This window comes from Mytilus edulis, chromosome 2 (genome assembly GCF_963676685.1).
Source record: "Mytilus edulis chromosome 2, xbMytEdul2.2, whole genome shotgun sequence".
In the NCBI taxonomy this organism is placed as follows: Eukaryota; Metazoa; Mollusca; class Bivalvia; order Mytilida; family Mytilidae; genus Mytilus; species Mytilus edulis.
This window is the reverse complement of record NC_092345.1, coordinates 94,455,558-94,470,466: the sequence shown is the minus strand read 5'-3', so window position 1 is coordinate 94,470,466 and position 14,909 is coordinate 94,455,558. Positions and strand designations below refer to the sequence as shown.

General features: G+C 31.4%; 1 protein-coding gene across 2 annotated transcripts in view; it reads right to left on the bottom strand.

Moving 5' to 3' along the window:
• Nucleotides 1–1,017: 1,017 nt before the first annotated feature.
• The window catches only part of LOC139513515 (MAM and LDL-receptor class A domain-containing protein 2-like), a 31,624-nt gene continuing 17,732 nt past the window's right edge, over nt 1,018–14,909 (bottom strand). The window contains exons 12-19 of one of the 2 annotated variants that reach the window (XM_071302110.1): nt 13,717–13,968; nt 11,962–12,099; nt 9,456–9,610; nt 8,718–8,928; nt 7,968–8,096; nt 5,540–5,700; nt 2,038–2,106; nt 1,018–1,307 (exon numbers count right to left, since the gene is read on the bottom strand). In XM_071302110.1, coding sequence (XP_071158211.1) covers nt 1,113–1,307; nt 2,038–2,106; nt 5,540–5,700; nt 7,968–8,096; nt 8,718–8,928; nt 9,456–9,610; nt 11,962–12,099; nt 13,717–13,968 — 1,310 coding nt within the window. In that variant the 3' untranslated portion in view covers nt 1,018–1,112. The remainder of the gene's footprint in view (nt 1,308–2,037; nt 2,107–5,539; nt 5,701–7,967; nt 8,097–8,717; nt 8,929–9,455; nt 9,611–11,961; nt 12,100–13,716; nt 13,969–14,909) is intronic. The other variant, XR_011662455.1, reaches the window with a different exon arrangement.

The window sequence follows — 14,909 nt, the reverse complement described above, 5'->3', positions numbered from 1 at the left end:
CAAAAAGAGGGCACACGTTGTATATCTTCGTGTGAAGTTGATTACCAAAAAAAGATAATTATTTCATTCAGTAGCATCAAAGAAAAAATGTCACAAAACATTTGATTTGTAAAATGGATATACAGAGGGACGGGTGAACGAATAAAGAGATTGCAACACTACCGCTACTTCCTGCATTATGGTTTAACATGTTTCGAACATTTGTTGCGTGTTCTACTAAAACATGTATAGATAAAGCTCATACCATACTAGTTTGCTGTATTAATCATTCTAGGAACTATTTCTGAATATTTCACAAAAATTTCGTACAATGAAAATTGATTGTAAGTTATACTTAAATGTCCCATTATTATTAGTGTTGTTTAGTCGTTAGATTTTTTATGAAAAGAGTCGCTGTAATTTAAGTTAAATAAAACAACAAAAAATGCCTCCAGGACATTTTCACCAAACAAAAAAAAATCAAATGTACAAATGACTACTCAGTCTAGTCCCCTTTGTTCTTGATATTACTCTTAATGGGCTGTCTTATAAACTAATTATGAAGGAATTCATAATGCTTTTTAATGGCAAAATGTTGGGACATTGTTTTTAAAACATTTCATTTCTAAATCATTTATTAAGTATTGTACATTATGGACATTTTTCCGTATAATGTGTCGATTATCGGTTATGCAAAAAGTAAAATCAAAATAATAATGAATTCTGAGGAAAATTCAAAACGGAAAGTCCCTTATCAAATGGCAAAATCAAATGATAAAACACATCAAACGAATGGACAACAACTGTCATATTCTTGACTTGGTACAGACATGTTCTTATGTAGAAAATGGTGGATTGGACCTGGTTTTATAACGCTAAACCTTGTATGACAGTCGCATCAAATTTCATTATATTGACAACGATTCGTGAACAAAACAGATATACTAGGTAAAATTGTCAAAATAGGGATACAGCAGTCATCACCGTGTCACAATCTCAATCAGACAAAAAACAAACAAAGACACATAAAAAAGCATATATCAAATTTAGCAACCACGTTCAATGCTTACTTATTTTTTTAATTTTATTTAGGTATGTTAAAATCAACCCATAAAGGATTGAAATAGTCTGTTTTAACACGTTCCGGTTGTAATACTGATGTCATCAATGGCTAAATCACTGTAAAAGCTTGTTCCAACAACACCAGATAAGATAATCTTAAAGTCTGAAGTAGAAACTGGAATATTGACCTGCTGTTTATGCCACGTCGCACCATGGTCGTCTGCGATTGTAAAGAGAAGAGTTCTTGTGGAAGATCTGACGCCACTCTAAAAAATAATACACAATATAATGTACATTGAAAAGAAAAATAGAAAAACCTATGGAAATCAAATATATTGTGTTCTTGATGATTCTCATATTTTTCACCCTGTTCCGTTGAATGATATCGTTTGATTTTGTCAGTTTTAATGAATTTCCAATTTGAATTTGCCTTCAAATTCAATTTTTTGTTATACCTCATACATCTTAATATTTTCTTAATGCATCTTGTCTGTAAAATGTATTGACCGCATTGAGCATGTTTCTTGTACTACTAACGTCTTCCTATTCACTTGGTTTTTGACTTAAAAGGTATGATCAGATATGCTTCCTGATATTCTAATAATAATTTTTATAAAACATTCCATGTCTTTGATATAACATATGCATGGTGAAAGTGAGGTTATTCGTAAACATACTATTATTTTTACGTGTGCATAGTCTCGTATCTTGTAGGAAAAAAATGCACATGTTAAGATACAGTGCTTGACATTTTATTTGATATTTTACAAATGATAATATTATACTACTTATTTTGCTACATAAATGAGCAAAATTTGACTTTTCGTGCAAGCCCCAAAATAACAAGAGGGTCACAAGAATTATAACGTATATGCCATCCATATAAAATATCCTTATGCAAGTTTTAAAACAGATTTATTCAGTAGCAGTTGGAAGTCCAAATATTAATTTAAAAATAAATAAAGACCACTTTCTCATGGTTTCCTAAAACGTTACCTGTGCTGCTGTGCCTGATGTTAAACTAGACTGTGGGGGTAGATACGCTCGTTTACCCGACGGAGTAACCTGAAATAAATTCAGATGTTTAGATTTTTGTTATTTCCCTTCGTCTCTCAATCGCGAGATAAAAACATCAATCTTTCAGTTACTTTTCTAACTTTTTCATTTTGCATCCTTTGCCTTCAAATATTCAGTTTGAGCGTTTCTGGTGAAGGTAAATCAAGTTAATCTCGTAGAACATATCAAAATCATACAGTGTTATTTTCCTCTTCATTAGCAAACGCTTGAAGAGTATGGGATATTACTTGCAAGATTCAATATTGAAGTTGTGTTGATCGCTCCTACTAACTAGAACATCTGAAACCGAATAACATTATGCACGACGAGGAAATAATGTAATCATATATAAAAGGTTAACAATTGTGAACACCCGACCCGCGTTTTATAATACTTTAAAATACCCAACTTTTTCATCTTGTCTTTGATATTTAGATATGATACCTTGCTACAAGATTACATCAAAATGACACAGTCCACAAATAATCTACCTGCAATGAAGTTTTCTTTATATTGCACTAGCAGGAACAATTAAATCAACATAATTTAAAAAGAATTCAATAGCTGTTTTCGAATTTCAGTTACCAAAGAATGGCTCTTATCAAACAAGTCCGTTTCTTTTAAGAGAATCCAACAATAGCGCTAATATGAAGACAAAAAAGTGAAGACAGACAAACGGACAAGTCGTTACGTTGGGTTTAATGATAATGAAAATAAAAAGATGTGGTATGATTGCCAATGAGACTACTCTTTACCATCAAATTTTTCATTTTAAGCGTCTGATATTTTTTTTGTAGACATTGACATTGATATTGGGTAGATCTGAGCATAAGAATAATATTTGTCTAATACTTCTTAATTCGTATCAAAGATACAAAAAGACTCATCAGTGATGCTCGAATGATAATTTATTTTTTTAGAGATATCATTGTGTAATTACTAGCACTATACCCTTACGTTATAAGTGTAGCCATGCACCTGTTTGGTGAGCGGGACACAACAAAAAACTGTTTACTATACCCTTAAAGTGAGGCGAAAGATGACAGAGGGATATTTAAATTCTAAGATCGAAAGTAAACTGTAAACGTCATGGCTTAAACAGAAAAAGACAAACAGACAAACCAACAGAAAACTATGATTTGGCATTAAAAGGAAAGATCATATCATAGGCAACATGTGTACTAAGTTTCAAGTTGATTGGACTTCAACTTCATCAAAAAGAGAACCAAAAGATAACAATGGGATATTTTAACTCATAAATCGTAAACAAACTGACAATGCCATGGCAAAAAAATATATAAAAAAACGACCAAAAGACTTAAAACAGTACATAAAACACAACTAAGTAAACTATTGACTGAGCGACAAGAATCCATATAAAAACGTAGTTGATCCTTCCTCACATGTGGAATCCGTCGTGCTGCTCATAAAAAAAAACCGGTTTTAAACTCTCATACGATACCTCACATTCGTAGAAAAGAAAAGAGAATGGGATTGTGGTTACGAATTTTGGAACATGTCTTTTGATCATATTCGATACAGATTTTCCAAAATGGTCAACCAACTCGTGATGGCGTAAAATTTTTAAAGGGATGATTTCAACTTTTGTTTAGCTTTCCATTCCACATAAAAAGCTTCTTACAAAGTATGATGTATTCCTCCCTAAGACAAGAAAGTTTTTGTTTTAACATAACTGGACAGTCTTTTAGTTCGGAATATGGAATACTAGTGTAAAGTGTAGTGAAGTCAAATGTTTTAATAGTTTTGCAAACAAAAGAGATTTAGATGTACTCCAACATATCTTTGAAATTTTTAAGTATCAACATCTGATTCACGCCTCCATAGAGTTTGCAGTTTCACAATAACTGTTAAGACCGGAATTAAATGCTGATAAACTTGATATTGATAATTAAGAAAGAGGCCTCGTGAAGAACTGGGGAGTCCCAGCAATATAATTTTATTTTTTAATCTATGTATCAAAAAAAGCCAAGGAACATCCAGTTCCTTATCTTTAGTTGCAATTCCAAAGGAACAGAGCTATGATTGTTCCGAATTTTATCCTTGGTAAGTGTATATGTTGAGTTTCAAAGTAAATTGTTTATACCTTATTTGTCAAGCAATTTATGTATTGTGGTTTACACATTGCAAACCATGTTGTTTAAGGCTTTACTTGAAGGGAAAACGACATAATTGTATTTATCATGGAAGTAGGGTAAACAAAGAACAACGTAACATAAAACAAGAATGTGTCCATAGTACACGGATGCCCCACTCGTACTATCATTTTCTATGTTCAATGGACCGTGAAATGAGGGGCCAAAACTCTAATTTTGCAGTAAAATCAGAAAGATCATATCATAGGGAACATACCAGTAACATTCAATAAAAACTATAACCTGGACTGGGCAGACGGACGGACAAACGAACGGACGGACGAACGAACGAACGGACACACATAACAAAAAAAAGCATAATGCCCCTCTACTATCGTAGGTGGGGCATAAAAACTCATCATAGATACCAGAATTGAAATAACTTTGTACGCCAAACGCGCTATTTGTAATCAAAAGACTCATCAAATCAAAAATTTTAAAAAAGGCCACATAAAGTTCGAAGTTGAAAAGCATTGAGGACCTGAAAGCATGTGTCTTCATGAACCCATTCCTTTTTTTAATTCTAATTTGTTTCAACAACCTCACAGTCTTATCCATGCGGGAAAAAATCTACGTCTTCTTTTTCACTTATTGTCTGACATAATCATTGACTGAAGTTGTGATTCCAATTGATGGATTTAGGATCACCATATGTCGGGCCTTTGGATGACTGATTTCTTAAAGAAGTGTTATTAACAATGTTCAAGTCGCCAGTTATAACATAAATGGGGAACTCCACAGGTGCAATCAGGTGATTTGGACTTAAGTAAATATATTGAGATACTGCAACGCGTGTCTGTAAGTGAAAAGTAAATGCACTTGGTTTGATAATAAATGTTTAAGAGATATAAGGTACAGTATTTTTGAGTTGACTGTATTATAGTAAAGGATATTGCCCAAGTTGATGAAACCGAGACCTTTGTTGAACAAGGAAAGTTTTAGAAAATATATCTTCTCCTTTTCATCTTACAGTCTGTGTTTCCTATTTTTGATTAAAGGTTTCGTACAACACAGTTTATATTTATTTTTGTTTAATGTGCTTTGAAAATATTTAATGTTTTTTGTAGTATGTGCCTATTATGGTTATTATGTTTATTATGGTAGTTAGTTTTTTTATACGAATACGTTGTTCTGCATACGTCACAGACAAAGGTTTTGCAAAATATCCGAGATGATCTCTGAGTGTATTTGTTACAGTGTTTTTGCAATCATAAGTTGTCAGAGAATGGAGGTTTGAAAGGGGACAATGACAGAAAACTCAGAAAGCATGTAAAATGTAAATTATTTACCTCCTTGTATATATGGAGGGCTCCCATTGTTGCACCCAACATGTTATAATAAAATGTTAAACAATATTGAATGCCACCTGGCAAAGCAGTTGATTCTAGTTCAGCTTTGTTATCTTGCGTTCTCGGACTTGAAGATTCAATGTATAAGTAATAACCATTACCTACAAAAACAACATGTTTCGAAAACAGAATTGATCATAGCTGCTGTATTAAGTGTTGATATAATGTTTTTGATCAAACATTTTCCTTGAAAAAATTATATCTTGGTAAATTAAAGATATTAAAGTTGATGATATGACTGACCTCAAGTCATTTCTATTGTTAAGATTAATATTCTATTTGTTTGAAAGTATATAGATTGTCCCATTTCATACTGAAATACTACTGAATACACACTGAAAAATTGACTTAATGGAGATATATGTGAATGCTTAGAAAATCTTCCCGACATGATTTCGAAGTAGATTTTGGTTTGATCACGCATCTAACGGCATTTATGGATAAGCACAAAATTAGGTTTACCATACATAGCCAAATACCTCCATTTTTTGATAATATAGAACCCCCTTTTATTTCGTATTCTTACAATAGCAGAATTTTTTTTTTAATTATACGTCAGTTACATCAGATGTCATTGGCGGATGCAGGGGGGGTTCCGGGGGTTGGAAGCCCCTTTTTTTGGCCGATCAATGCATTTGAATGGGAACATATAGTTGGAACCCCCCCCCTTTTGTCCTGGGTTGGGACTCCCCCTTTCAAAATGGCTGGATGTCAATATAGAAAATAATGTTCCTTCCACTTGAGACTGTGAAACATCTAGTTTTAGATATGTTCCTTATGATCATTTCGTTACAGGAGACCGTAAGGTCAAAAGTTTTCCAAAGAAAGAACCTAAATATAGTCCTTCATTTATGATATATTGGGAACAGTGTTGTCAGTTCGTCAGTGTCGTCAGTTCATTAAAGATGCTCTGTCTGCTTACTGTAAAAAATGGCGTATACGTGAAAAACTGGATAACAAAAACTCTAGACAGTTATTTGAAAAAAATTATCAATACGGTTGATATTTATATATCTATTTTTTCAAAGACTTCCGAAATTTATGATAGGATCCATGATATACTCATTTCTAGCAAAAGAAAATAAACTTGCAAAATAGTTTGTGTTCGTACCGGCAGACAAGGCAGCCAAAAGTGCTTCTAGCTACCTCCCTTACTACTATCAAAGAACCTGTTACTAACTTTTGTAATAAAGCTTATTAAAATAATGGTATTGATTATTTTTAGTAAAGTGTTGAAAATTTTTGAGAGGTATTAAATAAAATGCATGCTTTTGATGGTCATTTTAATTCTGTTGACATAGATGACTTTTCTACTTTCTACACTACACTACCACACAATGTGATTAAGAAAAAGCTTTCACATTTAATAAAAGGGTCTTTTGAAAAAATCTCATTGCAAATTTGTTTGTTGTATTTCGTCATTAGTCTATTTCTGAAGCGAAAAAGGAAAATATGCCAGACTAATGGTTTACTATTATTAATTGTGACTAGGATGGAGAGTTGTCTCATTTGCACTCATGCCACATTTCCTTTAATCTATTGTTCGGAGTCCGGTTATGATGATATTTCTTCTTGCGGAATTCCATATGAATAAGCATGTTAAAATTCGACTTAGTCTTGTTAGTCTACAAAGCAGGGTCAACATTCATATCAAATTCACATATTCTTGTCCTGATATGACGTTATAATTTCATTGGACGTTGAACATCAATCTAACGTCTATAGACTTAGGTGAAACCTTGCAATCTTCTTCTAACTCTTTTTTAGCTTAATGTTATACAGATAAAACCATGCTTTTTAGACCCCTTTGGCCATACAGCTCCTAAAGTATTCAAGTCATAAAACACATAAAATTAAAATTAAAAGCCTAGAATTTATAATCAAAAGAATCGATGTGGTGTCATCTGTAAACAAAATGCAGACAGATATATTGGAAATAAGGCGGATAATGCCAGCATTTTGTTTTAGTTTTAAATTCATTTTTTGTCAGTTGTTAATTTTATATATATTAACGTTCTTCAATAATTTCCTTACACTAAGTTCATGTAAAAAAAAAGCGGTATGATCAATCTTTTTTCAATTAATATGTAAATATATACTGGACGCTGACTGATACGTAATTTAAGTTCATGTAAGTTCTTTTTGTATTGTGTATTTGCCGGTGTTTGCTACGTACTGAGTGAAAATATATACTGGACGCTGACTGATACGTAATTTAAGTTCATTTAAGTTCTTTTTGTTTTGTGTATTTGCCGGTGTTTGCTACGTACTCAGTGTAAAGTATATTTTGTAATCATTGTTTATTCAAAACATTTTTAATTTGAATTACTAGTAATGCATAGTGCGAGGATAGTTAATTCCTACATACCTGTTGTGTGGTCATTATTAGGTCCAGTTGCATGAGAATCAGTTGGGCCTGAAAGTCGTGTCCAGTCAAAATCATCTGTGTTTAACTGATGCCATTGACAAAGACCTTGTTCAAATTCACAGGAACGGACTAATCAAAAATAAGATATAGGACTAAATGTGTTTATAAGGTAAGTTGCCCTACGTCTTTTTCTGTGTTGATAAGTGTTCATGTAATCAGTTATTGTGATCTTACATCAATGCTATGACTTCCGGCTTTTTGTAGGCTTTTAAAAAACATATATAGCATAATATTTTTTTTATTATTAATTTCAGTAAAAAAACGTAAATAGACTTATTTAGCATTAAACATTTTTATAAAGATATAAGTTTGGTTAACATCAACAAACGTCGCCGGGATCATGTATATCAACAGTATCATATTCCCGTACAGTACAGTATCAGTATCATATTCCCGTACAGTACAGTATCAGTATCATATTCCCGTACAGTACAGTATCAGTATCATATTTTGTGTCGTATGAAATAGAATACGATTATCAGTATGTATCATAAAAATAGTGGTAAACTAGTCGATTTCTTGATACCAAGTTGAATTTGCTTTCATGCCAGATGCGTACCGGAACATCCCTTTTTGCAATGTTTTTAAAATCGTTTTGCAATGACATGTATTTACTACAAGACTTTGTCAGATTATACAATAAAGGAGAACATAACAAGTAAAATACAGACCAAGATTACAGGAACCTACCAACAGTTTTACTGGAACAGATACAATTACCAGCATGTATCTTAACGTCATCTATAGCAATATCACTGGCATAAGTAGAGCCTCTTTCTGCCTCTATATATATTTGATAGTCCTGTGACAGAACAGGTGTTTTTATACATCCATCAAACCAGTGTTCACCTTTATTTCCTGCAACCGACCAAATTTTATTGCGCACAGTGCTATTACACACCTGAAATATTTTGTTTTGATTAAATACTATGTAAAAACAATTCGACAGGTTTTCATCTGTCTATAACTGTAAGGTCAATCTTACAATCTCACATATCACTTAATTTTCTGATCAGAAGACGCAAATTATTTAGATATTAAAGGAATCTTCAAACAGATTTCACTTTTTCAAACTAAATATTTTTTTCTTTAAATTGTTGCAGGTAAATACGACATGTTATTTACAAATTTTGTCAATATGTTTACCAAAAAGGATGCTCCGAAGATTCTGATGTTAAATATTCCTTTTTGCACAAGGCAGCATATGCTTATTCACTGTGTAGTTTAGCTAAAATTTAATACAAAAACATGCCGATGCGATATGAATTCAGATCACAATGATATTCAAATCATACAATACATAAACTTTATCATTTGTTGATTACCTTTGTATTAACGTTAAGTGCCCCTACACTGTCTCCATTCATATTGTAAGCCATAGAAAGACAATAGGGTCCGGTGGACAACATGAGTGACTTGAGAACTGACCTTTGTATAAACGTTAAGTGCCCCTATACTATCTCCATTCATATTGTAAGCCATTGACAGACAATAGGGTCCGGTGGATAACATGTGTGACTTGAGAACTGCCGTGTCATGTTGACTTCCACCAGAAGCCTCAAAATACATATAATGTCCTGTTGCTGAAATTTACAAAATAAAAGACAGAGCATATCTACATTGAAGTTACACTTAAAATCCATGCTTTCTCTAAAGTTTGTACTTAACGACGTCATACATACCGTTTGTTTGTTATTTGAATGTTTTTATTCTATTAGTTAAATGTGGATTCATTCAAAATATATTTTTGAAGAACAGTAAGTTTTGCAGGTCCCGATAAAATGATCAGTTGACCAGTTTAGACGATTTAAATGATGGATTTCTAGACATTTAATTGTATACACATTACAATCTGTCAGCCTAATGCTATTTCAAAACTATGAAAATGTGGTGTTTTTTACTTTTTGTTTTCATTATAAGAAAGAAAATAATATATATAAATATTAAACTAATATAGAGATCCATCTTGTTACATCTTGTGATCAGCAGGGTTAAAGAACATCAGTTGTTCGTCCTGTTAGTCAAATGAGTCTTGTAAAAATATACTTTTTCACTTTTTTGGTCTTTTTGAAAATGTTGTTTTTGTTGTATTTAGACCCCTCTACAACGAAATTTGTGTTACATGCACTCGTACAAAAATTGCGGTTTTTATCCAACGCAATCATAGGTTTGAAAGTTGTTTTCAATTTATACTTGTATATAAAAATATCATTATACTTAAATTGAACTCATAATTGAACATTTTCAATAAAATAATGAATCATCATTGCCATCTGTAACATGAATTGTTGTACAATTATATTTTAAAAATATTTTACATTTCAAATTTGATCCCTTAAAGTACTGTCTTGTTTCTATTACCGGCTCGTATAATGTATTTAATTAGGATTTGCTATCTTCTTTTTACTAATTACCCCTTAATGTAAGGTTTGATCCACTACTGTTATAATCATAGCTGGTCAGAAGTCATAAATTCATTGAATTATTTAGTTTATTAAACACATATTTTTATTTTCTATTAATTCGCTAATAAAATTGTTTACAAACATATTATCAGCAAAACTTGATTAACATTACAAAATGAGGAAACAAAGTTTCTTCTGTGATTTAAGAATATTTACAACAAATGCTTTAATTGAAAGATTTGTAACATTGTTTTTGTTCCATTGTGCGTAAACAATATATACATTAAAATTGAATAAATTTGAGAAGACAGAAATAGAACTAACTTTAAATATTGATTTGGTTTTATTTGGTATTTTAACAAAAACCGATAAAAATGACATAAGAAACATAATACTTCTGTTAACAAAATTCTACATTTATAGAAGCAAATTAGCTATGGAACAAACCAATATAATAGCACTTAAAAATTATTTAAAGGAAAACTTATTAATAGAAAAAAATATATTCTATAAAAATAAATTACTCAGTAGGGCAGAAAACTGCTGGAACCCCTGGACTCCTTTATTATTATAAAAACAAAAAACAAAAACCAAATAGACTCCACATATAATGTATATATTTCATATCCAAACAACCTCTGTCTTAAAATCATTATCTGCAATGTATCAAACTAAAACTGCTGTGTCTATTAAATAATATATTATATATCTTCTTTTTAGTGTATATAACTATTATGCATACAAAAGTGTGTAACTTATTTTGTTTATGTGCAAATAAGAAAAAAAGAAATTTAATACAAAAAACAATATATATATATATTTTTTCTAAACCTGTGCATTTGTTATACAGATAATTATGTTTGAAAATCTTAATAGTAAACTTCTTTCTTTTTGAAATTACTGACATGGTAAATTTTTTTATTTTTTTCCAAATATTGAAAATTGAATGTATAATACTAACAAATACTAACAACTGTATAAATATGATGTTTACTAATGTTAACGAGGCCGGGATAAGGTACCGGTACTTGATGTTTTAAACTAACAAATGTACAGATTTCAATAAAATATGATAAATTTAAAAAAAAAAAAAAAAATTGAATAAATTATTCATTTCTGTGTGTATTACATTATAACGTTGTGTCGTTTGTTTTCTCTTATTTTTGAGTGTAAATACACATTGCGATAAGACGTGTCACGGTACTTGTCTATCCCAAATTCATGTGTTTGGTTTTGATGTTATATATATATATATATATATGTTATATTTGTTGTTCTCGTGGGATTTTGTCTATGTGTGTTACATTTTAGTGTTATGTCGTTGTTCTCCTCTTATATTTAATGCGTTTCCCTCGGTTTTAGTTTGTTACCCCGATTTTGTTTTTTGTCCATGGATTTATGAGTTTTGAACAGCGGTATACTACTGTTGCCTTTATTTATAAAGAAAAACCAGCAATATTTCAATTGCAGCATAGTTAATTAGCAATTTAAAATATTCGAATATTTGATGAGAACAAAATTGAACTTACAATCTCCAAACGTATGATCACTATTTGGACCGGTACCACTAGATGGCGTGGTAGAAGATCTTGACACCCAGTCTTGATTGTCTTGCTGGTCTTGTGTCCAGTCACATATGCCATTCTCAAAGGTGCAATTTGTGTTTCCTTTATATACATAATAACAGTAATTTTATCTTTTGACATACATCATATTCAACAAACTTCTATATTAAATTCTTATGAATGAATTTTATATGAATTCCATGACTTTGGCATCGAACTGTCATTTTCCTCAGCCGCAGTTTCCCGACATGATATTTATGAAGAAAGCCCCTATTTTTTTTTAAATCATCATTATGTACTGATTAGATTCTCGTGGTATTATTTGAAAGAAATCTTTGGAACTAGTTTGATGCATTTGATAATTTCTACTATTATTTTCAGTTTGTGATACATGTATTTACTTGTACTACAACTATGGTTGCAACTCCATTTGAAAAATTGATTGTTGATTGTTTTAACGCCTCTATCAAGGCCTTTTTGATTTTAATGTTATAATTTTTTTCTAAATATTTGGCTTCTACACATTTGATTTTCTGTAAAGGTTATTCAAGATCGCACGCCGTGCTCGTTTCTATCGTTGTTTTGCATTCTTTTAACAGAGTTAGATCGTCGGGTATATCGACAGAGAAAGCGTTTGCAACTATCAATGCATTACTCTCCATGCGCATGCACACTCAATTAAAATATCCCAATCGGACTCAATCGGCAAAATAACAGTTCTGGGAGAAGACTATGTAAGTTTGATTAACTTTTGTCTCGTCCCTTTTGGATATTTGAGCAATAGAATATATTTAAACTTTAAACGACGATAGTATCTGAATATATAAGACAAGGAAAACATATAGTCACCGACATACGTATAATCATACATTTCCAGACAACATATAGAACAAACAAACTATTCTACGATGACAACGTTGACATTGGTTATATACGTATTACGTGGCTCAATACTTATACATTCCACCATCATGTTATTGTGCTATGGTCAATTTTGAAATTTTGTCACGCATATTTGTTTATGCACTTTGTCTATTTTGTGTTTCTTTGTTAAAAAAAAATATTTGTTTTTATAGATTATAACACAATGTTGACAGTGTTACCTCTATTTATGACATTTTTACCTATTATGTCTGTTTGTTTTGATCACACGTTGTTGTCAGTATAATAGAATTTTATAAAACTGTCATACAAGAGAGAGGTTTCGCTAACTTAATGACCGTTGATATCCATTCGTTTGATGTGTTTGAGCTTTTGATAATGCATTTTGATTAGGGACTTTCCGTTTTGAATTTTCCTCGGAGTTTGGTATTTTTGGTATTTTTCTTTTTACATCTTTCAGTTAAAAATACAAAAGTTTTGATGTGTAGCAAGCAAAAGCTAGAATATAAATACACACATATTCGGAATGGACGTATAAATACATGTGGATTGTATAGATATGTGTTGGTATATATAAGTACACATTAGCACACCAAGTATCCCGATCCAAAACTGCTGATTTCGGATCGGGGTTCTCTATGTGATCAGATGAATATATATTTCACTAGATATATGAAGATGTGGTATGAGTGCCAATGAGACAACTCTCCATCCAAATAACAATTTATAAAAGTAAACCATTATATAATTTTTAGCAATGGTGGCGTGAAGCAAAACTTCTATGATCAGCTGTTTTTGTTCCTATCAGAATGAATATACTTCATTTTGAACTCTTACCTGTTACATTAACAGTAATAAATTTTGTCTTTACTTCACCATCACTAATCAATTTGCAAACATAGGTTCCTGCATCTGAGAACGAAGCTTTTTGGATAGTATGTATTCCTGTATTGGCAAGGTTTTGACAGGAGCCCATTTTCGTCATACTGTATAGAACATCACCAGGTTTCTCTGCCGAACAATTAATATTGCCATGACCATCGAGTGGAATTGTTAAGGTTATATTTTCTGGTTCGTAGAACTTGAATACTGAATTATAAAGAAACTGTATTATACTAGTACTATCTCGAAATGTTAAGTGTCAATTTAGTATTTGACAGTAACAATTTTCATGATTGAATATTTCGAATTAAGTTTCGACTCAAATTATTCATTGTAATGATTTCGTAAAGTTATGTTGCACGACAATATGGCCATCAAAGGTACGACTCAGAGTCAAACTTAATCTTGTCTATGCAACAACCACGATATATTGAGAAACGGTTGTGTCAAATTAAGTATGGTATACAAAAAACTGTGATGTCTTTTAGGAAATGCACTGATATATTGTTGCTGGGCCTCCAAAATCAGAAAATTACTATTTTTTCAAAACAAAATCTCACTTCAATTGTACATACATCATGATGGAAGCAAACATTACAAACAGTTGAGTTTGGAAATATTGTTACATGTTTCCTATGTTTTAATGGTCCAGATGTAGGATTTTATGGAATACAAAAAATTTCCTCCCGCCCGACCGGTTTGCATGTGAACCCATTTTTATATCTAAAAAAGTCATTGTGTAAGCCTAGCGACGATATGTGATAAGTTACCTAACAGTATGTAGCGTGATCTTTAATCAATTACTTGTTTCGAACGATTTTTTCTTTTAATTTCGGTAATACTTTAAAAAGATTACTTGTAATACTGATTTTAATCAAGTTTATATGAACAAAACATTTATCCAAACCGCGCTGGATATACGATCTCTGAGCAATTTTCTTTTCGATTAAATGTTTCATTTGTAAAAGTATAACGTCAGGAAATATCCAGTATATTTCAGGACTTCAGGAGCCTGTAATTCGGTGGTTGTCGTTTGTTTATGTGTTACATATTTGAATTTCGTTCAATTTTTTTTTTTTTTTTTTTTTTACATAAATAAGGCCGTTAGTTTTCTCGTTTGAATTGTTTTACATTGTCTTATCGGGGCC